Source organism: Tachyglossus aculeatus, chromosome 9, assembly GCF_015852505.1.
Source record: "Tachyglossus aculeatus isolate mTacAcu1 chromosome 9, mTacAcu1.pri, whole genome shotgun sequence".
Classification (NCBI taxonomy): domain Eukaryota; kingdom Metazoa; phylum Chordata; class Mammalia; order Monotremata; family Tachyglossidae; genus Tachyglossus; species Tachyglossus aculeatus.
The window spans coordinates 43,560,996-43,585,968 of NC_052074.1; the positions used below are offsets into that span (position 1 = coordinate 43,560,996).

General features: G+C 44.1%; 1 protein-coding gene across 1 annotated transcript in view; it reads right to left on the reverse strand.

The window, feature by feature from the left end:
* Nucleotides 1-24,973, reverse strand: part of NEB (nebulin) — a 207,242-nt gene that overhangs the window by 172,629 nt on the left and 9,640 nt on the right. The window contains exons 5-24 of the mRNA XM_038751620.1: nt 24,656-24,760; nt 23,711-23,815; nt 22,239-22,343; nt 19,452-19,556; nt 17,413-17,517; nt 16,237-16,344; nt 14,931-15,047; nt 12,896-12,997; nt 12,692-12,799; nt 12,494-12,598; nt 11,539-11,637; nt 10,245-10,349; nt 7,958-8,065; nt 7,764-7,877; nt 5,468-5,569; nt 5,275-5,382; nt 5,075-5,179; nt 4,274-4,372; nt 3,290-3,394; nt 1,900-2,007 (exon numbers count right to left, since the gene is read on the reverse strand). Coding sequence (XP_038607548.1) covers nt 1,900-2,007; nt 3,290-3,394; nt 4,274-4,372; nt 5,075-5,179; nt 5,275-5,382; nt 5,468-5,569; nt 7,764-7,877; nt 7,958-8,065; nt 10,245-10,349; nt 11,539-11,637; nt 12,494-12,598; nt 12,692-12,799; nt 12,896-12,997; nt 14,931-15,047; nt 16,237-16,344; nt 17,413-17,517; nt 19,452-19,556; nt 22,239-22,343; nt 23,711-23,815; nt 24,656-24,760 — 2,118 coding nt within the window. The remainder of the gene's footprint in view (nt 1-1,899; nt 2,008-3,289; nt 3,395-4,273; nt 4,373-5,074; nt 5,180-5,274; nt 5,383-5,467; nt 5,570-7,763; nt 7,878-7,957; nt 8,066-10,244; nt 10,350-11,538; nt 11,638-12,493; nt 12,599-12,691; nt 12,800-12,895; nt 12,998-14,930; nt 15,048-16,236; nt 16,345-17,412; nt 17,518-19,451; nt 19,557-22,238; nt 22,344-23,710; nt 23,816-24,655; nt 24,761-24,973) is intronic.

Here is a 24,973-nt window from a genome sequence, read left to right on the forward strand (position 1 = left end):
TCTGGCTCCACCAACTGCCTGCTATGGGACCTTGGGCAAGTCACTTAACCTCTCTTTGCCTCAGTTTCCTCATCTGTAATAAAAAAGGCGGGGGGGTTGGGCACATGCTTTCCTTCCTTCTGATCATTCTGTGGAACAGGGACTGTGATTATACTGTACCTACCCCAGCGCTTAGCATATAAGTGTATAACAAAAGTCACTATAATTATCTAGCAGATTTATTAGTGGTTACTCTGCTCACCACTCGTGGTTAATTAGGAGATTACTGTTAATCCACTACACTTCAATCCACTGGATGAACACACAAGGAGAGCTGTGAGATGAGAACAAATGATCGAGGCCAATATAGCTTTCCCTTTCATTTGTTTTGGACGCTGACACTCTCAAAACAGCACAAGTTTCACAGAGTGGCAGAGAGAGGGTGGTTTTGCCAATGAGTACAAAATGAAGGTGGGCAAATTGTTGCTTCACATAAAAAAATGGGGTGATGGGATCGATGTCATAACAGATCAGTTTGTGTACAGTGACGTCCTTGGCTGACCTGATAGTTGTTGTGAGCTCATACTTGTCAGTAAACATTAAATCCCAGACATGAGGGAAGAATAGTCCAAAGGTATTCATAAGCTGCTGTCTATGATGCTACAGCGAGAGTGAGTAGGGTCTGGGACTTTCATATTGTCACACTCCTGGGCAAGTGACTAGATAATTCACCTATACATTTGCTGCTTACAGCTTCACTGAACTTCACGTCTCTAGGAAGGGCTAATTTTCTCAACTCGGCCTCCACTGATGACTACTTGCTCTACTTTGTTGCCCGATAGACTGTATATCTCGTATTCTTTTTCCATTTTCCCAGGGTTCAAGTTAGACACAGATTTGGGTGACTTGAAGAGTAACAAACGAAGAGAAAATGTTCTTGGATGCAATTTAAAAAAATGTGTTTGGGGGCATGACACAATTTTTCTTCATTTAAAAGATACTTATTTGAAGCTATTTCAAAATTATTTTTGTAAACATCCTTAGGATAATGATATAATTTGTCCCACAGTTTTCAAAACAACAAAATCCAACGGAGATGTTTTTCTCCTCCAAATTCCACCCCCACGCTATGGGACGCAAGCATTTAAATATAACCTAGTTGCTTCCTCTTGACTCAAACAAGAAAATGGAGAAGCAGCGTGGCTCAGTGAAAAGAGCCCAGGCTTTGGAGTCAGAGATCATGGATTCAAATCCCGGCTCCGCCAATTGTCAGCTGCGTGACTTTGGGCAAGTCACTTAACTTCTCTGTGCCTCAGTTACCTCATCTGTAAAATGGGGGTGAAGACTGTGAGCCCCCCGTGGGACAACCCGATCACCTTGTAACCTCCCCAGCACTTAGAACAGTGCTTTGCACATAGTAAGCGCTTAATAAATGCCATTAAAAAAATAAAATAAAAATACTAAAAAGCCCTGAGGAAATCAACTCTACTTCAATCAATTGTATTTATTGAGCGCTTACTGTGTGCAGAGCACTGTACTAAGCGCTTGGGAAGTACAAGTTGGCAACATAACTTCATAACTTCAACACAAAGTCCCCGGAACCTGATTTGTCCCGTGGATCCCGAGAGTAGAATTGGCACTTTACATGCCCCCAAACACCTCTAAGAATTTCAGAGATCATTTCACCCCGAAGTCAAAAGCAAGAGAGTTTGGCAGGGGCACTTACGTCACTCTGGTCTTTGGCCACCTTCAAAGAGTGGAGTATCTTGGGATCATCATTGATGCTCAGGGCTCCAATCATTTTCCCTCTGCTCTGCTCGTAGTCTTTCTTGTACAACACCTGCAGAGACACCGCCGATGGTCAGCTCCCCTCCACCCGCTCATCACCCACCCCACCCCAGCCCCTGAGGCAAAACTTACATCGCTGGCATTCTTGCTGTTGGCTTTGGCCGCCAAGAGAGGGATGGAATCAACCTTGATCTCAAACTTCTTAGCTTTACTCTTCTCCCAGTCGTGCTTGTAAGCATTCTGGTGGGGAAATTCACACAAAGAAGAGGAACCTAAAGATTTAATGCTCTAGAGTATAGCGGACATCACCCACATCAACCAGGCCTTCAAGGTTTATGACGGCTCGGAAAAGCTGGAAGTTGAGAGAGGGATCAGCCTAGGTGAAAAAATGGGCAGGATTCGAGCTAATTGGACAAAACTGGTAGTATGAAGGAGGGGGAACAGCCAGAGATACTTTCCATGGCTCCAGTTACGCAGTCATGTTCCAGTTGGAAGCTAATCAGACCAGGATGGGAATACTAGGTATTGTCACACTCCTTGGAAACGTAGAAGGCAATTCCATGGGGTGAAGTGGGACATTTTACCCACATGTTTCTAACTACGGGGTGAGATCATCTGAAGGCATGTTAAGGGAGTGAAAACCTTCACTCCCATAGCTGTTTGGTTTGAAGCCCCAATCCATTTATGCCAGGCTTCCGGTGAAATCTGAGAGCCTCTGAGAGGGGTTGAAAAGACTTCTTCAAAACCTACCACATGCACCATCTAATAATAATAATGGCATTTATTAAGCGCTTACTATGTGCAAAGCATTGTTCTAAGCACTGAGAAGGTTATCATCATCATCAATCGTATTTATTGAGCGCTTACTGTGTGCAGAGCACTGTACTAAGCGCTTGGGAAGTACAAATTGGCAACATATAGAGACAGTCCCTACCCAACAGTGGGCTCACAGTCTAAAAGGGGGATACAAAACCAAACATACTAACAAAATAAAATAAATAGAATAGATATGTACAAGTAAAATAAATAAATAAATAAATAGAGTAATAAATATGTACAAACATATATACATATATACAGGTATATACATATATACAGGTTACAAGGTGATCAGGTTGTCCCACAGGGGGCTCGCAGTCTTAATCCCCATTTTACAGATGAGGTAACTGAGGCCCAGAGAAGTTAAGTGACTTGCCCAAAGTCACACAGCTGATAATTGGCGGAGCTGGGATATGAACCCATGACCTCTGACTCCAAAGCCCGGGCTCTTTCCACTGAGCCATGCTGCACTTCCCGCAAAACGTTTCTCTCTTTTCACCCCATTCTCAAAATGGAAAGGTGCCTTGCAAGCCTGGAGGCAGGAGTTTGGACTACAAACAAGACCTTTCAAAGTCCTGTCCAGTCCAGTGACTCTAAGGTCTCCTCAGTTTACAGTGAGCTGTGAAACCCCTGTCAGGCACAATGTGTGCTAGCGCCCTTTCTCTTGTGGAAACAGGAAACACAGGACATTTTAGAAACTTACGTCACTGAGGTTGTAAGCATTGACTCTGTGCTGGATGAAAACTGGAGCGTCTGCTGGGACGTTGCATTTGAACTTCTCACTCTCGTGCTTCGCTTTGTAGTTCAGCTGAGAGACAGAATGGAAACACCCAATCGGTACCGGGGGTAAACTACCAGGTGACCTACGCTTATTCTAGATGGAGAGCCACTTCAGCACAGAATAACCTCTGAATGGCAGCATTAGAGGAGAAGGGAAGGAGTTGGAGTGAGGTGGAGGAAACGTGGGATTCCAGGAGAAGCGGCAGCACAGACCTGGAAAACTGCCTTCTGCTGGAAGGCACAAGTGACTCACGTAATATTATAGGCTATATTCCCTTCCATTTCATGCCTTACTTGGAAGTTATCTAAAAAGCTAAACCCAGTAAAGTCCCTCCCGGGATTTGAAACAAAGCTTTGGGCCACCATTTTCAGACCCCTTCCACTCTGACACTCTGGCTATTCCTCCAAGGAGAGCAGCCTCGAGATTCAGCCAAAGAGAATATTTTAAGAAGCCAAAGAAATCCTCCCATCCCAGTTCCTCCTCTACGCTTATCCAATCCCAGTGGATAGAAAGCTCGGTCTCAGACTTTCTAGGATGTAGACTGGCTAAACTTCTTGGTTTCAATTTCCAATTTCATTCCTAAATGTCCTCTCTTCTCCTGACCTTATCCACACCCTTTCTTACTCTTCCAACCCTTCTTACAAAAAAAGTACCAGACTTTTCTCACCCAGATGATCTGTGCACAATTATAGTGGCTCCTAAGTTTCTCCAAACCATATTTTACTTGGACGAGAGTAGCAGTCAATCAGACCAATAGGGGTGAAAGTCCTGCCTTGGTGAAGACGAGACCTGTTCCATCTGGAAATAGCTACATCATTTTCATTTCAATCAAGGTAGGTCTGTAGGAAGCACACAGGTGGGGTCTACTTGATTTTGGGGGGCTTTTGGATATTTCAAGATACTCACATCGCTCAGCTGCTTGGTATTGATCTGGGCTTGTAGCTGGACCGGAGAGTCAGTGACTGCAGTAAACTTCGTTTTATCGGGGTGCACTTTGTAGGTGTGCTAGAAAAGACAGACTCTGTTAGCTGATTTTCCAAAACAATTCCTATTGAACGTTCTCGACCTCTCCTCCAGTCAGTCCACTCTATGCCTAAACTTACCCCGGTTTTTCAACAAAAATCTATGTGAGGGAAATGAACGAGTCAACCAAAAATCACAGATCCTTTCAAAAGAAACCGGGTCTTTATCGGTCCGGAAATTGTTTGAGGGGGCTGAAAGATACTTCTGGCTATCATACCTCAAGGAACAATGATGCATTTTCAAAACCTAGAACTCTGAAAAGTCACTCTGACCACTAGATGCCACAATAGTCTCCTTAATGAACATCGGGTTTTCTTGAAACACAACCCGTAAATCAGGAGCACGTGCTGAGGAGACTTTTTTAAAAATGCTATCTGTTGAGCGCTTACTATTTGCCAGGCACTGCATTAAGCTCTGGGATAGATACAAGCCAGACTGGCCACAGTCCACATGTCACATGGGGCTTACAGTCTTAGCTCCATTGAACAGAGGAGTAGCGGAGGCCCTGAAACGTGAAGTGACTTGCCCAAAGTTACACAGCAGACAGTGCTCTGCACATAGTAAGCGCTCAATAAATACGATTGATGAAGTGGCCGAGATGGTTTTGGAGCCCAGGTCCTCCTGAATCCCTGGCCCATGCTCCATCCACTAGACACTGCTGCTTCTCTGGAAGGATGGACTTACATCTTTACACTGGTCCAGTTTCCTGATGGCTTCATATTCTTGAGTTATGGTCTGGGGGAAGTAGCATTTTCCCCGGTCTTCCTCGTAATCGGCCCGATAATTTTTCTGCGAGAAGGAAGGAAATGTGATTAGGATAGAAGCATCATCACTCCCTAAAACACTGCCCTTGGGAAGAGACCCCCAATTGTCTCGACACTTACGTCACTATTCTGAGCTGCAATCTTCATGCAGTGGGAATGATAAGGGTCTTCATAGCTGCCCACATAATGTCCCAGAATATTCTTCACGTAGGAATCTTTATATTTATTCTGAAAGAAAAAAAATACATTCCATTCGGTGAAACACTGGGCCTATGATTCAATCAGAAGTGATGACTGAAGCACCACTGCTTACCTCACCGAAGTTTTTCATAAGGGTATCCAACTGAAATTTAGGAGTCTCGCAGTAATTCATACTCTTGGCTTTTGTCTTCTCGTAGTTTTCCCTGTATAATCTCTGACAATGAAAAATGAATGAGGTAAACAAAAGGTTTCATTTCACACAAAAGCTTCACTCAAAAGGAGGTTTTAAAATACACCGTGATCTTGGTAACATTCACGTTCAAAACGAGCTGTTTTCCAGAGAAAACCAAGCATCAAAGAATAGTAGATTAATTACTGCCAAAGCCTAAAATTGATAAGTTTGAGTGCCTTTTGGGAACGGATGCAAAAGGCTTTTACCTAAAAGACTGCTGTCTTCTAATAACAAATACCATTATAATCTTTTTCAAAATCGGGAAATAAGTATTTATTGCAATTCAATAACAATACCCTGCACTACAATGAATACTTAATGGTTGAGCTGTTAAAGACAGATATCGCTTTTTAGAAGTCACTTTCTTCTGAAATTGGTTGCCAGTAGCCATCAGAATTCACGTTTACCTTTAAAAATCAACTTTCTCCAGAATACCAGGCACACCAATAAGAGTCCTTAAATCATTTTCCTATCAATCGTGTGAGCCCATTTTGGGCAGAGAATGTGTCTGTTTGTTTTGTATTGTACTCTCCCAAGTGCTTTGTACAGTGCTTTGCACACAGTAAGCACCTATTAAATATGACTGAATGACTGTGTATTGAGTACTTGTTGCCTGAAGAGCACTGCACCAAATGCTTGGGAGACTGCAATAGCTAGTAGATAATGATGGTATTTAAGCACTTACTATGTGCAAAGCACTGCTCTAAGCACTGAGGAAGTAAAAAGGTGATCAGGTTGTCCTAATGGGGGCTCACAGTATTAATCCCCATTTTACAGATGAGGTAACTGGGGCACAGAGAAGTTAAGTGACTTTCCCAAAGTCACACAGCTGACAGTTGGCAAAGCTGGGATTTGAACCCATGACCTCTGACTCCAAAGCCCATGCTCTTTCCACTGAGCCAAGCTGCTTCTCCAAATACCATCATTATTAAATTAATAAATTAATCATTATTAAATTAATAATAAATTACTAATTAATAAAATTAATTAAATAATATTAAATACCATCATTATTAGTAGATCTACATCTGCCCTAAAGAAGGTTACAATTTAGTAGGGGAGATGGATGAGGATAAATAGATGTCCGTATTTGCTATGGGGGGTTGGGCAGGGATGTGAGTTCTCAAGTACTTAAGTGGTGCTGAAGTGCTGACATATAAATGGGAGGGTAATAATAATAATAATGATGGCATTTATTAAGCGCTTACTATGTGCAAGGCACAGTTCTAAGCGCTGGGGAGGTGACAAGGAGATCAGTTTGTCCCTTGGCGGGCTCACAGTCTTAATCCCCATTTTACAGATGAGGGAACTGAGGCACAGAGACGTTAAGTGACTTGCCCAAAGTCACACAGCTGAAAACTGGCAGAGCTAGGATTCGAACCCATGACCGCTGACTCCAAAGCCACTGAGCCACGGGAGAGATGAGAAATTAAGAAATCAATTCCACGATATCTTGGAGCAAATGCAAGAAAGATAATGTTTCTTCCCTGGAAAGTCTCCAGCTACAACAAATACGGGGGGAATTCCATTACCTTTGTCCTAACAAAGACAGCCACACCAAGTAGAGAGGCACATGGAAAATCAGAGCATCATCTTTGCGCTTGAATTTGCATCCTTCCTTCCCCACCCTCCTCAGCCCCCAGCATTTATGTATCTGTTGCCAGATACAATAGAGCGTGAATCTCATATTCTTTTTCTGTTTTCCCAAGGTTGAAGTTAGACATAGATTTGGGTAATTTGAAGAGTACCAAGGAGAAGAAAACATTCTCTGATGCAATTTTTTAAAAAAAGGTGCTTTGGGGCACGAAACAATTCTTCTTCATTTAAAAAAATACCTATTTGAAGCTATTTCAAAATTATTTTTGTAAACATCCTGAGGATAATGACATAACTGTCCCATAATTTTCTAAACAACAAAATCCATCAGAGATGTTTATCTAAATCCCACCCCCAAGCCAAGGGACACAACAATTAAATATAACCGAGTTGCTTCCTCTCGACTCAAACGAGCACTGAGGAAATCACGTCTCCTTCAACCCAAAATCGTCAGAACCTGATTTGTCCTGTGGATCCTGAGAGTAGAAGTGGCACTTTACATGCACCGATCACCTCTCGGAATTTCAGAGATCGGTTCACCCTAAAGTCAGAAGCGAGAGAGTTTGGCAGGGGCACTTACGTCGCTCTGGTTTTTGGCCACGTTCAAAGAGTGGAGCATCTTGGGATCATCATTGATGCTCAGGGCTCCAATCATTTTCCCTCTGCTCTGCTCGTAGTCTTTCTTGTACAACACCTGCAGAGACACCGCCGATGGTCAGCTCCCCTCCACCCGCTCATCACCCACCCCACCCCAGCCCCTGAGGCAAAACTTACATCGCTGGCATTCTTGCTGTTGGCTTTGGCTGCCAGGAGAGGGATGGAATCAACCTTGATCTCAAACTTCTTAGCTTTACTCTTCTCCCAGTCGTGCTTATAAGCATTCTGGGTGGAAAACAATCACACACAGGTATTCAGAGAGGCCCCATTCAATACCAATCTTTCCATTAAGCGGGAAGAACAGATTTGAGGCCTTATTTTCTGATGCCAGTCCAATACTCATTTCTCACCGACCCCTCCCTCAGACCTTCAAGACCTTACTCTATTTATTTATTTATCTTACTTGTACATTTCTATCCTATTTATTTTATTTTGTTGGTATGTTTGGTTCTGTTCTCTGTCTCCCCCTTTTAGACTGTGAGCCCACTGTTGGGTAGGGACTGTCTCTATGTGTTGCCAATTTGTACTTCCCAAGTGCTTAGTACAGTGCTCTGCACATAGTGAGCGCTCAATAAATACGATTGATTGATTGATTGATTGATTGATTCAAAAGAAGTTCCTGGATCTATGATAAGAAGTCATATTTCTGGAGAAGTCTTCCTTAATGAAAGGTGCATTACGTGATTCCTTTCTTCTCCAGAATCTTAAGGAGTCCCCAGTTTGACTACTGTGGCAGAGATGGTACTAACCTATATTTTATTTTAATAATAATAATGATGGGATTTATTAAGTGCTTACTAGGCATAAAGCACTATTCTAAGCGCCGGGGAGGTTACAAGGTGATCCGGTTGTCCCACGGGGGGGTCACAGTCTTAATCCCCATTTTACAGATGAGGTAACTGAAGCACAGAGAAGTTAAGTGACTTGCCCAAAGTCGGGATTTGAACCCATGACTTCTGACTCCAAAGCCCGTGCTCTTCAGATTCAGAAACTGAGGGCCAGGGAAGCTAATGGCTTTTCCCGCAATTTCAGGAAGAGAATAGTGAGGACCAGTGCTGAGAAGAGACCACCCATCCCTTTAATAGTGCCATGCTTTACTAAGACATCATCTTGTTTCACACGGTAAAAGCATATATATGAAGGTAGGCATTTGGCACCTGCAAAAGGGATACATATCAACCCAGAAACAAGGACACATCTAAAGGGGCAACAAACACTGGAAATGTAGCTATGGAACTAAAAATGTCAATATGTCCCAGGTTATTTATGAACCACCACCCGGCTCCACATGGGTGCCTTGCCCATCAGCCACCAAGACATCAGCGGAGTTGGAAGGAAAGGTACCATGTAAGAGGTTCATCTACATGCCTGAAATCAAAATAATTACTCAATTCCATCTAAAAAGCCAATTCCTATACATACACACAAACACAGAGTTCTGCTGTTTTCCACTGAGATAAAAACCTAACAGGAAAGGAGAGGGAGATACATAATTCAGGGAGCAGGTTTCTGACTAATATTTTTCATCACTTGTGTTGTCTGCAATGTTTATTCCTCCATGAGAGTTTGATAGCAACGTCAGGGAGGATAGAAGTTTCAAAAGAGGTCTAGCTAGATTGGTAGATGACAGTTCTTTGATAGATAATTGGGAAAAGAAATTACAGTGGCTAGAATGTTCAAGATGATGATGATGATGATGGTATTTGTTAAGCGCTTACTATGTGCAAAGCACTGTTCTAAGTGCTGGGGGGATACAAGGTGATCAGGTTGTCCCAAGTGGGGCTCACAATCTTAATCCCCATTTTACAGATGAGGTAACTGAGGCCCAGAGAAGTTAATTGACTTGCCCAAAGTCACACAGCTGAAAAGTGGCAGAGCCGGGATTAGAACCCACTCCCAAGCCCAGGCTCTTTCCATGGAGCCACGCTGCTTCTCAATATCCCAATCATATTCCTAGTGGTACACCCCTCTGGGCTATGAGCTGGTTGTGGACAGGGAACATAACTGTTTACTGTTGCACCGTACTTTCCCAAGCACTTAGTACAGTGCTCTGCACCCAGTAAGCACTTAATAAATACGATTGCATGAATGAATGAATGAACAAAGAAAGGCTGAGAGATAGGACAGGATAGATTTTGAAGGGTTTGTGGATGGTGGTTTGTTCATGGAAAAAGTTAGGAACATTAGAAAGCACATCCCTACGGTTGGATGTCAAAGAGGACAACTATCACAGTCTTCAAGCGGCCCTTGATGTACCAGTGAAAACAGTATATTGGGCTAGATGGTCCATTGTTCAACTCCAGACTTATATCTTTCAAGAGCTACAGTTCTGGTGGGTAAACTCAAAATATCCCAGACTACCAACAAATCCTACGACGTTGGGTCGAGAGAAACCGTTACTTACGTCGCTGAGGTTATAGGCGTTGACCTTGTGCTGGATAAAAGCTGGAGCATCTGCGGGCAAGTTGCATTTGAACTTCTCACTCTCGTGCTTCGCTTTGTAATTCAGCTGAAGGTCAGAATGGAAATGCCCAATCAGTGCCGGGTTCGCCCTCCTTATGGGGTGGGGAAGCTCTTGAAGGGCAGAGTAGCATAAAAGGCTCTGGCGGCCCAGTCTATAGCAATTCACTGACCGTCTCCCTTGTCACTGAAAGCTGGGACACCACTGCAAGCTTGCAAGCCTTCCCCTTACCTCTCTTCGGCCATGCGAAGGGAGGGAATGCAAGGCATTCAAGCCCCAAAATGCTATGGGAGCTACTCTGAATATGATGCATTTTTTCAGCGCGCCTTTTGGATAGGACACTGTTAGGGAATTAGGGAACAGTCTTACTCCAAGGTGCAACTGTCTGGATAGAGCACGGCATGGTGTCGGAAGACATCGTCGTATGCACACACAGTGAACTGTAATCAATCCTATTCATTGGGAACTTACAGTGTGCAGAGAGAGCTCTGTCCTAAGCGCTCGAGAGGGTATGACGTAACAGAGTTGGTAGACACGTTGCCTGCCCACAGAGAGCTCACATTCTAGAAGGAGTATACTATAATATGCTAATGTAGTATACTATAATAATATAATACTGTAGAAAAGAGTGTACTGAGCATAACCCAGCTTGGTCTTGGAAGTTCAAGCATTTGAACTTGATCAATATCAACCAGGGATTACAAGTTTTTTTGGGATATTTGTATTTTTTTTCCTAAAATTGCTAAGTAATAGTAATAGTAAAGTTGGTATTTGTTAAGCGCTTACTATGTGCCAAGGACTGTTCTAAGCGCTGGGGAGGTTACAAGGTGATCAGGTTGTCCCACGGGGGGCTCACACAATTTTAATCCCCATCTTACAGATGAGGTAACTGAGGCCCAGAGAAGTTAAGTGACTTGCCCAAAATCACACAGCTGACAGTCAGCGGAGCAGGGATTTGAACCCGTGACCTCTGGCTCCAAAGCCCGTGCTCTTCCCACTGAGCTACGCTGTTTCTCTACAATCTACAAGGGTGATCTACAAAGGGCAATCTACAAAGACCAGGAACTTTCTCAGCCAAATCAGGGTATATGTTTTTTAGCCTGTGGATAAGTTCATCTCTGGTGCAGGTGTTCATTATGGAAATAAAGAAAGGCTTCAGGGATGGGCTAGATAAGATATAAAACTGTCTGGAATAAAGGGATCGACTTGGATTCCCTGGCTATTACTTGATACTTACATCGCTCAGCTGCTTGGTATTTTTCTGGGCTTGCAGTTGAACAGGAGAGTCAGTGACCGGAGTGAATTTGGTCTTATCAGGGTGGACTTTGTAGGTATGCTGGAAACAAAGACCTCGATTCAGTAGGCATTCCACAACAAATCCCCCAGATATGCACAGCCTATTAATAAGCTCACACTCCAATAAAGTTTCATTCTATTATTCAACCCCAGCTTGCATAATGGACACTTCCTCAGAGGGAAGTGTGCTTCTGAATCCTCATTTTTTGAGATGATTTTGGAGGACTGATTCCAGGGCAAAGAAAGACATATTCCAGAAACGGGAATTTACTGAGTATGGCCAGATTTTTATGAGAAATTTGTACCAGGGCAGAATACACATGAAGAAATGATTTAGTACCTGAATATCTGAGATCTCCCAGAGGATACAGTAAAAATGATACTGATACTACTACTACTACTAACAATACTGAGGGCATTTATTAAGCACTTACTCTATGCCAAACACTGTGCAAGAAACTACAAATTCCCATTTTTGCCCCGGGTGAACCAGAGTGGTCTATTTGGGGAAAACGCTACAGTTACTGCATTTATAGGTTTCAACACTTGCAGTCAAAATGGGTATTAAATCATTTTGCTGCCACTGAAACTGGACTAAAGCACACACATTTTATGTTCCTCACATCTCCTGGGTGTCTTAAAAAATCAAAAAGCCACTAATAGAAAGCATTTGTGATAGATTTTTTTAAAAAGCAACTGAGAGTGGGCGTGAGAAGGGGGATGTGGCGCTCTCTTAATTTCACTTGCTTTGATGGTTACCAAAAAAAATCTGAACATTCCACGCTACTGCTCACACGGCTTGACCACCGCGGGCCAGGAGAAACTGCAGAACTGAAATATTTCGACTTGCATGAACCAGCTGGCCTCCTTTCAGGAGTGCCTGCCTGAGGACTTACATCTTTACACTGGTCTAGTTTCCTGATGGCTTCGTATTCTTGAGTTATGGTCTGGGGGAAGTAGCACTTTCCCCGGTCTTCTTCGTAATCGGCCCGGTAATTTTTCTGCGAGAAAGAAGACAACGTGAATAGGTAGGCGGCTTCATTGCTCCCTAAAACAATGCCTTTGGGAAGGCACCCAATTGTCTCGACACTTACGTCACTGTTCTGAGCTGCAACCTGCATGCAGTGGGAATGATACGGGTCTTCAGAGCTGCCCACGTAATGTCCCAGAATATTCTTCATGTAGGCATCTTTATATTTATTCTGAAAGACAAAAACACATTCCATTCCAAGCGACTTAGATCTGGGCAACACGGGGCCCGTGACTCAATCAAAACCAACGATTGCAGCAAGGCTTACATCATTGAAGTTGTGCAGAATGGTATCCATCTTAAATTTAGGAGTCTCACAGTAGTTTATGCTCTTTGCCTTTGTTTTCTCATAGTTTTCCTTATATAATTTCTGTCAGAGGAAAAAGAAAACAGTTACAGCAGAAGATTTGACGTCAGTCCCACCTAAGGGTTTAACAGAGTTTAGGGTACCTCGGATTCTTTCTTGCTTTCCAACGCCCTTAAAAAAAAAAGTTATTCAATCAGTGGCTTGGGAAATTTAGCCAACAGGGGAAGTGTACCTTGAAAAGAGAGACCCAAGGCTTTGGGGGACATGCATTTTAATTCTACTCCCTGAATAATATCCACTGAGATGGTATTTCAAAAAGAAAAAAAGCTAACTAAAAAAAGTATACCACATGCCACTTTATTAAATAGTGTATTACCTTTCAAAGGACAGTTACCTACCACATTGAGAGGAAACCTAGCACACTGTCAGAGGAATTATGAGGAAAATTTAAATCTTTTCCCCTGAAGGCTAAAGCTAAATTAAGAACGTTTTAATGCCAGATTTATTTTCCTTCATTAAGACCCGGCTTATAAATCCATTGGCCTTATAGATCTCTTTTTCCATTGTCCAAGTTAAAATTCCTTTAAACCTTCAGTCACTATCTTTTGTGTTCTCTGAGTAGAAAAGGATTTGGTTTAACAACCATTCTATAAAATCAAGCCCCCCATGGAAAAGCTTGACCCCTATAGGCCAGGTTCATTTGGGACGTCCAGCTAAGTCACCTTCACCATCTTCAATCAATCAATCAATCAATCGCATTTATTGAGCGCTTACTATGTGCAGAGCACTGTACTAAGCGCTTGGGAAGTACAAATTGGCATCACATAGAGACAGTCCCTACCCAACAGTGGGCTCACAGTCTAAAAGGGGGAGACAGAGAACAGAACCAAACATACCAACAAAATAAAATAAGTAGGATAGAAATGTACAAGTAAAATAAATAAATAAATAAATAAATAGAGTAATAAATATGTACAACCATATATACATATATATATATGTGTGTATATATATATATATGTGTATATATATATATATATGTATATGTATATATATATGCTCCCAAGCTTACCTCCCAGACACCATCATCATCATCATCAATCATATTTATTGAGCGCTTACTGTGTGCAGAGCACTGTACTAAGCGCTTGGGAAGTACAAGTTGGCAACATATACATCAAACAGGGTTGCAGCCTGATGGACCAAAGAAATTCTGGACCGAGACACACACTTGCGCCGCCACCCATGCCGCATGACATGATGAGATCAACAGGCGCCATTTCCAGGAAATTCTCCTGAGACAGGCTGATCCTACGGTCTCGATCCCCCCATGTGCTTAAGAACCACTGCAATCCCTTCCCAGGTGGGTATTAAACTCTCAGGCCAAGTTGGAAACACAGAACTTGACGGCAGAAGCTGTGACAGAAGGGGCCTCGGCACTGAAATTTTTTAAGCCAGAAATAAAATCACCCAGTTCCATATTTATCCTGGTCGGGAAACGGGCCAGTTGAAAACCCAATGAATGGTAGATAACCCTACCCCTCAAGCAGGGAGCTCCTAGGGAGAGCCCCAAGAGAAGCTCAGGCTTCTCCTTTCTTCTTCTACCCTGGCATCTGCCGTGGCTTGGGTTTGGTAGCAGGGGAGACAGGAGAGCAAGCAGGAAGAGTGTTATGTCTGGCTTTACTTCTCCCCTCATACGCCCAAGCAGCAGCCACCTGTGACACAGCTACAAGGCCCTGGGGGACAAGTCCACCCCCCGATCCTCAGAGTGGAAGTGTTTCAGGACTGCAGACAAGTGGTTGTCTTCAAGCCTGATTTGCGTTTTGGACAAAACACCGAGGGAAAACTGGGAGAAACACACACTTTCTTCGAATCCTCTCAGAGGCCGGATGGCTATGGGGAAACTGCTCTCTGGGACATTCTCTGAGGTTGTTTCTAATCTCAGGATCCATTACAGCTGTGGTTTAGCAAATATGGCTGAGGGATGCAGACTTACATCACTGAGGGCATTCCCCGCAGCCTTCAATTGCCTGAGCAGCGGGTTCTCTGTAGCGGGAAGCACGTTATAATCGGCCACGCTTTTATTCTTTTCATAGTCTTGTTTGTATTTCACCTGAATGAGGGAAAGAAAAAGTGGGAAATTACATTTCAGAATGGTTCTTGCCAACGAGACGGCTTGCATGCTGTTTCACAAATCGATTCTCTCTTCCCATAAATTTTCATAAATATTAACAACATTTCACACAGTAATTCGATCTCAAGGATTCTTGTCCAATAATTTAAGCAAGCAACTCAAAGGCATGGAGGCTAGGAAAAGCCCCCAGCAAACAACAGAATCTAATGGCCTGGTCTTTCTGCACGAAAGTCTATCACCAAGGTCTATCTAGGGAGTTACAAGTGTGCACTTGAGGAAATAAAGACACCTAAATTCAAGAGTCCATGGCTTTCTGCACTTACAGGTGCACTTGTCTGGAGCAAACTTTCCAGCAGAAAATTCTGTTTTGGGTTTGAAACTAGCTTGTATCTGGGGCAAATCGAATGTCAGCAGAGACTGCTCGACGCAATCGGACACTTTTGGAGCCACAGGCTGCTGATTGCTACAGGAAGCCAGGTGCCCAACCTTCCCTGGGTGGACAGAGAAGATCCGGGGTTTTTTCTGACCCTGGGGGTTGGAGGTCGGCCCGCAAAATGCAGGCGCCCTAGCTACAACTACAGGGCCGAGCAGTAAAAGGCAGGCCCGAAGATGCAATTTCAAGGGGGAAAAGAGGAAAGAGCTGTCTGTACCAGCTCAATCTGATGCTTTTGCATCTCCTGGGGCTGAAAAGATACAGAGAACAGTAGGATTCCATCCTCCTGACATCAAGTACCTAACACACAGAATGTCGCTAAAGGCAGGTAAGAAAAACCTGGGTTCGCTAACATTTTTTCACCCAGCTGTTAGTTTTACCCAGGGCAGATTCAGCCCTTGTTGAGAACTTCTGAAATCGTATTGCTTGCAAACAGAAGGCCAGATTTTCATTTCATGTACACCTGGTCTAGGAAATTCTCGCATGGGGAATCTGGTCTTGGGAAGAAAGTATTTCTTCCTGCAATTGAAACCTCAGGAGAAAGGAGGTTTCCTGGTAAAAGGAACTGATTTAAAAAGTCACCCAAAGAATAGAGTTAATGTACCTTTGAGAGGGCAATCGAAGCAGGCAGATTCTGAAATATTCTTCATCTTTGGAATTATCTTTTTTTTGTTCATTAAAGGGCAAAATTATCCACTAAATGCCATCTAGGCAGCAGCAATAAAGTCAACATACCTTACTAGCAGCGATTCCAGCTCGCTTATTAACTTGGTACTCCGGGGTATCCGTCTGCATAAAGTAAATTTGGTCTTTGGCATTCTCAAAGTCTTCCTGGTATTTTTTCTGGAAGACATTAAAACGTAATGAGGCGATGCTGCAGCAATGCAGTGCTGTTGGTAAGGAAGCAAGCAAGATACTAACAAGTATGGATGGCTTTTCTGTGATCTTAAACTTCCTTCTGAATACTAACCCACTCACCTGCCACTGAAATACAGTGGCTCATTCAAGCCCTGTAACCTGACTGGTTTGTGAAGACCTCAGAAAAGACCAAAAGGACAAATTAAAAAATGTCAAGACTGAGCCCCCTCTTTCCCCAGACTGAGCCCCCTCTTTCCTCTCCTCCTCCCCATCCTCCCCACCCTACCTCCTTCCCCTCCCCACAGCACCTGTATATATGTTTGTACAGATTCATTACTTTATTTATTTTACTTTTACATATTTACTATTCTATTTATTTTGTTGATGATGTGCATCTAGACTTAATTCTATTTATTCTGACGATTTGACACCTGTCCACAGGTTTTGTTTTGTTGTCTGTCTCCCCCATCTAGACTGTGAGCCCGTTGTTGGCTAGGGACCATCTCTAGATGTTGCCAACTTCCCAAGCGCTTAGTACAGTGCTCTGCACAAAGTAGCGCTTAATAAATACGATTGAATGAATGAATGAACCACAGAGAATATATAAAAAAAGACTGGCTTTTTCATCTTGGTGAGAAGACTAAGGAAAGTCTTCAAGAATGATACTCTCCCAAGCATTTAGTGTAGTGCTTCGCTCACAATAAGCACTCAATAAATACCATTGATTGATTGACTGGGGAGGACTGCATAGGTGGAAATGACTTTGAATTACTGCAGAAGGGATTTAGGTCAGACCTAAAGAAAAACATTCTAATGGCAGAAATTTAGTAAACCCTAGAATAGGTTACTAAATGAGAGATGGTATCAAATTTTCTTCCTAATGAGCTTTACCGAAGTATAGAAGGGCCTCCTGTCTGGTGCAGGAAAGGGTTAGGCCAGAGAGTTTTTAGAATTCCTGAAGAATGCACTCTTGGCATCTGCGACAGGCAAAAAGAGAAGCGCAAACTTTATTCTGTTGGTGGGTACCAACGCTGTCTAAAAAAATTTACTTACCATGCTAAGGTTAGCTGCATTCATTCTTGCATTGGCAATTTCAAAGCAAGGTGTCTCACTCCACTTGCCTTTGACTTTATTTTCATAATCCGCATGGTACTTTTGCTACAGGGAAGATTTTTTAAAAAAGAAGCAATAAAACTGGTGTTGGGCTTTGATTTTTAATTTCCAAAATGGTCATTTCCATATCTTGCAATGAACTCTGAATCTGATTCCAGAGCCTATGAATACTAAACCATGAAGCCCGAGGAAAGTAGGGGTGAACAGGGAGCAAACAACCCTCCCATGTCTCCCCATTGACTCCAATCTGGGTTGGCCTAGATTCCCAGGGGTTTGAACATCCTTCTTCCCCCTCCACACTTCCACGGGATAGAATAGAGGCTGAAGGAACCGTCTTCTCATTCCTCTCCTCCACTTCCCGACCCTCTCCCGGTCTTCGGAATACCAACGTTTCAATATTCCAAGGATTCCCCACTGTTTACCCAATTCCACAGGGGGCCTGTTCAACTCTATCCAAAATGCCTTTAATGCGGTCCCCTCTGATATCATCTTCCACCCAGCACTATATCTCAAGTCCAAGACTCCCTGAGAGAGGTTATTAATCCAAATATAAAACAGGGGGTTTAGATGCTAATAATACCTTTGTTAACCAGGCCTCAAAATTACAGAGTCCATATAAATTAATTCTGCATCTGAAACACAGCGAGCAATGCTTTTATTCTTCCAAGCCTGGAAAATGCCAAATGCCAAATTTGGGTTGTTTTGAGGCTGGGGACGATTTTTAAACGGAGTATAGTATGATTGCAAATAAAAAAAAACGATTCCCCATAAACATAGTTGGGGCGTTGCTCATGCTAAAGAAAGTTTTCATCTGTCAATATTATCTGAATGCATCACTGAACCAGTTTTCATAATCCCTTACAACCCTCAGGCTGTTCAGCTGATCAATTACACTAGTTTAAGAGGAAAAAAAAACCCTGGTTCTGATGAAAACTTAATATATTGATAGAACTAACTGTGTGTGAGTACATATAGAATCCAATGAAATGCTATTATATATAAAGATACACAAATGTCATCTAGTGTTTGAATCCTAGTATGACGTAAACCGGCTTCTTTCACTAATTTCTTGTATTTTGTTCAGTGCTTTCATTTTTCTTAAACACAGCTAATAATAACAGTAAAAATAATAATTGTGGTATTTGTTAAGCATGTACTCTGTGCCAAGCACTGTTCTAAGTGCTGGGGTAGATACAAGGTAACCAGGTTGGACACAGTCCCCGTCCCACATGGGGCTCAAGGTCTTAACCCCCACTTTACAGATGAGGGAACTGAGGCACAGAGAAGTGAAGTGACTCGCCCCAGGTCACACAGCAGGCATGTGGCAGAGCCAGGATTAGGACCCAGACCTCTGACTCCCAGGCTGTGCTCTTTTCCAGTAGGCCAGGCTGCATTTTATCCTCACGATAACCCTATTAGTCTGGGAAGGGCAAGGATCATTAGCCCTATTTTACAGATGAGGAAACTGAGGGACAGGGAGGGAAAATCGTCCCCTCGTCCCCCTCCCCCCCCTCGCCCCCCTCTCCATCCCCCCCATCTTACCTCCTTCCCTTCCCCACAGAACCTGTATATATGTATATATGTTTGTACATATTTATTACTTTATTTTACTTGTACATATCTATTCTATTTATTTTACTTTGTTAGTATGTTTGGTTTTGTTCTCTGTCTCCCCCTTTTAGACTGTGAGCCCACTGTTGGGTAGGGACTGTCTCTATATGTTGCCAATTTGTACTTCCCAAGCGCTTAGTACAGTGCTCTGCACATAGTAAGAGCTCAATAAATACGATTGATGATGATGATGATGATGATGAAAATGACTTGCCAAAGATCACAACGCAGGCCAGTGGCAGAGCTGGGACTAGAGCCGGGTCTCTCGACTCCAGATTCCAGCTCTTCCCACTGGACCTCAGCGCCTCCTGATATGAAAGGCTATTTGAAGGTGCAGGAAGCTACATTCTCCATAGCTGCAGGCCTACCTTGCTCAGCTGATTGGTCACTTTCTTGGCAAATTCTATATCGGGTGGGTCTGCCAGTGGCGTGAATTGAGCTTTCCGCTCTTCATGCCCTTTCTTGTAGGCAATCTGCAAAAAACAGAATCGGCTTTGGCATAGGCAAGAGAGAGTTTGTCCAGGATACTCCTCTGGGACGGAGAGGGTGTTTAAGGAATCCCGTGTTTGGTTAACTTACTCACCATTTATAACTCCGGTATCTGAAGTTATTCCCTCTAGGTTAACAGAACCAAGGAAACGTACAGGGTGGGACTGCACAAAATAGACACAAAATTCTACCCCAAGCATAAGTCCCCCTCCATGCCATCCCCCCAAAATAAACCATCAATACTATTGAAATAGGATTTACAAAGGAGAGACCTAGGGTAATGGATTTCTGCCAACCCTGGGTCCCTGGGGCCAATGCTCAGTCTCAAGGCCGGCTTAATCACTCTTGGGAGAGAGACAGAGAGGAAACAGGATAGTCGGTGGGGAATTAGCTGGGCCTCCTCTGGCGTTGCCTGCGGGCTGATAAATTGAGAGAAGGAACTTCAGTGCAGACAGGGTCTGGATTAGCCTCAATGGTACAGGGATGTATTAGCTGGAATTCCGCAACGATGCATTTGGGGGTTCTCTATGCCTTCAAATGAGCTGTAGAATAGCCCCCTAAAGAACGGCAAGTTTCTGGGAAAGAAACGAGGCCATGAGAGTCTTCATTTCCACTCTGGGCCACGTGTAGTGAGTGACAGCACTGTCTAAGGGCTGGTTGCCAAAGAAATGATAGAAATATTAGCGGAGATATTAATAGACATTTAAGTAACGAGATACCTTTTACGTTCCTGATGGGCAGGAACAGAAAGCCCCAGAGGACACTTCAGATGTGATTCTATTCTGTACCTTTCCCTTGAAAGATCTCAAAGTCCCTGAATGGCCCGGTGGGAGAGAAGCAACCATTTCTCTCTGCATTTTTCAGAGCAATAATTAATACAAATAGTTTTAATAAATTGGAAAGGGCATTTGTGTCCCAAAATGCTTTCACAGCTCACTTTATCCTCACCAAATCTCTATGAGGAATAATAGGCAGGATTTGCCATCCCTACTTTACAGATGAAGAATCTGAGGCCCAGAGAGGTTAAGTGGCTTGCCCAGGATCATACAGGAGGCAAGGAGAATCCAGATCTCCTAATTCCTAGGACCGGGCTCTTTCCAGTCAATCAATCACATTTATTGAGCGCTTACTGTGTGCAGAGCATTGTACTAAGCACTTGGGAGGCTACGATATGACAGAGTTGACAGGTATGTTCCATGCCCACAAGGAGCTTACAGTCTAGCGGGGAGACAAACCATTACTACAAATTATTATAAATGTATTACAGAAAACTTCCACTAAAGCCCACATTGAGCCCTAATGTAAGCCAGCAAAATGGCACCAGAGCCAGGAATGGAATCGACAAGCTAATCTCAGGAGAGAAGCAAAAATGGGGTCTGGTTTGAATCAGCACCATTCAGTTGAGGCTCTAGAGTCTCCAACGATCATTGCTTCCCCAGAAGTAAATTAGGAGTCAATCAATCAATTAATGGTATTTACTGAGTGCTTACTGCATGCAGAGCACTGTAGTAAGCAGTTGAGAGAGGAGAGTACAGTGCAACAGAGTTGGTATGTGAGGAGATTCAGGGAGCTCAATAAGACCTTCATGGCCTGAAAAGTATATCGCACTTTGTTAAGCCCCCAGGCTACTGTCAGGCAGTGGCCAGGGCACTGGGGAGATTCTGACCCACCCTTTTCTACTTTTCCTCCACGTCTCAAATGGTGGAATAGCGTGTGAGCAAGGAGGAGCAGAAGCAAACAGTTCTGTATTGACAGCACTTGGAAACACTGTAGAAATGATTAGAAATAAAGAGACTGAAGGATGCTGGTTCAGAATTGAAGAGACCTCAGATTTTCTTAGGGAACAAAACCAAATCCCAAAGATTTGGGGAGAATGATTGGTTGGGTACAAGCATGGCAGTAAAGGATCCCAGAGTCTCAGTGGAATGGATTACCGAACTCCACATCTGTCAGTCAGTGGTATTTATTGAGTGCTTACTATGTGCAGGGCACTGTACTAGGGACTTGGCAGAGCACAGTATAACATATGGACTTAAGGGTCACTTGTGGCCCCTAGGTCCTGCCCCCTGCTCCGGGTGGATTGAGTTTATCCAGATTTGGAGTACAGAACAGTTCCAAAACTGTTGTGGATCCTGTTCTCACCCTCCCCTTGATCCTCCAGGGAGCCATTTTCAGCACTAATTGCACTCGGGGGTGGGGGACCACAAAAGCCAAAAATCTTCAGGGAAAGAACCCTTCCCCATCCCGCAAACAATGCTAAAAGATAGGAGGTGATGGAACAGAGAGCTGGGAATGAAGACTGTTCTCCCCCCAATTCCTGACTGACCGCCACAGCTAGTTAGGGAGAGGAGGGTCCGGCCACACCTCTGCTTCTAGTCCCCTGGGGAATCACCTCTCCCGTGCAGCTACAGATACCACCTGAACCCTAGAAACCAGACCCTATACAGAAGAGGTATTTTGTGCAGTTGTTGCTTGTAGCTCCAAAGCCCACCTAGTACTCATAGTAAACCCTGCATATACTAAAGTCAAATTTCACCATTTGGCTCCATTTAACCCCTCCAAGAAATATGCCTAGAAACCTGAAAACCTATTCCTCCCATGAACCAAAATTCGCCAGCTTGGCCCAAGGGAACTCCCTTCCACAATCAATCCGTAGTGCCACTTACGTCACTGAGAGCTTTCTGGGCTTGGGCGACCCTCCTCAGCTCGGGACTGTCGTTGTAGGGGTAAAATAAGTTTTTGTCAGCATCCCAGTCTTCGGTGTACAGTTTCTGGTTGTGGGAAAAGCAGAAAGTGTTAGAAAGAGGGCACCTGCAATCCAACCAATCAATGGTATCTACTGTGCACTTAACTGTGTGCATAGCACTGCACTAAGTACTTGGAACAATACGACGCAACAGAGTTGATAGGCAGGAATCCTGCCCACAAGGAAAGTACAGGCTACATGGGAGACAGGCGTTAAAATAAATTATGGATATGTTCATAAGTGCCGTGGGGCCGAGGGTGGGGTGAACGTTTAATGATGAAAGGAAACAGATCCAAGCACAAAAGTGACACGAAGAGTAGGGGAGGTAGGGGAAATTAGCATTTATTCACTGCTCAACTGAGGCCACATACAGTAGTGAAATTCACAGACAGATTTCCCAAAGTATTCACTTTCTATTCTACTTTCCTCCAATCATTCATTTCGCTAGGACATCAAGTAGCAAATCTGCTGTGAGTTTTACTTCCTCCACGTCCCCTTTCCCGTCCCATGGAAGTGTTAATGGACAGCGGCGGGTAGAAAAATTCATTCAATCATATTTATTGAGAGCTTACTGTGTGCAGAGCACTGTACTAAGCTCTTGGGAAGTACAAGTTGTCAACATATAGAGACGGTCCCTACCCAACAGTGGGCTCACAGTCTAGAAGGGGGAGACAGAGAACAAAACAAAACATATTAACAAAATAAAATGAATAGAATTAATATGTACAAATAAAATAGAGTAATGAATATGTACAAACATATATACAGGTGCTGTGGGGAGGGAAAGGAGGTAAGGCGGGGGAGATGGAGAAGGGGAGGAGGGGGAGAGGAAGGAGGGGGCTCAGTCTGGGAAGGCCTCCTGGAGGAGGTGAGCTCTCAGTAGGGCCTTGAAGGGAGGAAGAGAGCTAGCTTGGCGGATGTGCGGAGGGAGGGCATTCCAGGCCAGGGGGATGACGTCGGCCGGGGGTCGACGGCGGGACAGGAGAGAATGGGGCTCAGTGAGGAGGTTAGTGGCAGAGGAGTGGAGGGTGCGGGCTGGGCTGTAGAAGGAGAGAAGGGAGGTGAGGTAGGAGGGGGAGAGGTGATGGACAGTCTTGAAGCCCAGGGTGAGGAGTTTCTGCCTGATGCGTAGGTTGATTGGTAGCCACTGGAGATTTTTGAGGAGGGGAGTAACGTGCCCAGAGCGTTTCAGGACGAAGACAATCCGGGCAGCGGCGTGAAGTATGGAAGAATGGAAGAGAAGCAAATGGCCAGGAGACTCCAGAAACTCTACCAACAGATTGCCGGTCATGAAAGGTAAATTTTGGTGCCTCCGAATTGACCAGGGGGTTAGAGGCCTCAAGAGACTCAAGGCAGAAATGGCACTTTTCCAGGCCAAGTGGCTGCCCTTACCTTACTGAACATGGCGGTGTTCTTGATTGCCTGGACCAGCTCTGGAGCATCGGGGGGAAGCAGGTACTTATCCTTGGTGTCCTCCCAATCCTGTTTGTACAAAACCTGCGGACGGCACAGGGAGGAATTGTTAACTAGCTAGTACCCGAATAGGTACTATTGGGCCAGGAGGGCTAACTGGTCCTCCTGGGGGGACTGGATGGTGCCAGTTAGCTAGACGTGGAGGCTGGCAAGCAAGGGGCACTGCTTCACCACCCAGAGGGGACCCGGGAGGGAGTGGGCTGATGGACTGCTGAGCCTCTCTAATTGAAGCTGTTCACTAATTAGATTAGATGGTGTTCAGCTGATGTCTCAGGGTAGCCACCTACCCACCAGGGAGGCCTCAAAGACTGTAAATCCTTTCTCAGCATATTGGGGCGGTCGGAGGTGAAGGTGTCTAGACCTTTCTAGGTGGGAAGGTCCCAGATTCGATTCAGGGCACCTTCTGTGAATTAAACACCCTCCGCCAGATCCTCGATTAAAGTGAAAATCATCCCAAAGAGTATTTTTCCTTCAGTGATAAACTGCAATCCTGCGTTATTAAAATCACGGCCCCTTCTCACTTACCTACCTTTCCCATTAGAGTAAAACAGGAACTAGAAACAGACAAGAAAACCCCGAATTGTAGTTTTAGACCAGAAGGGTGCCATTTTGCTTTCCTCACAGGACAAGTCAGATAAACTGTAATCCTGCAATTCCGCGTTATTAAAATCACGCCCCCTTCTCACTCACCTACCTTTCCCATTAGAGTAAAACAGGACCTAGAAACAGACAAGAAAACCCCGAATTGCATTTTAGACCAGAAGGGTGCCATTTTGCCTTCCTCACGGGACAAGTCAGAGAGCAGGAGTCACGTCCACAGCAGTGAGTACATTCTCCTCACTTTCACTGCCCATCTGGTCTTACCTTGCTGACTTGCTGCGACACTTTCTTCGCATGTTCTATGTCCTTTGCTTGTTTGTCCACGTGGCAGATCGTCTTAGCGACGTCACCATCCATCCGGTACTTAACCTATTGAGAACACCCCCCCACAGGGAGGTCAAGAGCTCGCCCAAGAGAAGGCGGAAGTGTATTAGGTCGACAACAGGCTGAATCAAATTAATTTCGCTGGCAAATTCGCTCAGTAAAATTTTCATAGTCCCCCTTGTGGATTTTTGGCATTTCATCAAGGAAGTTGGTCTCATCATCGAATTTCTCCGACTCCTCCTTGTTTGCCGCTGCTTG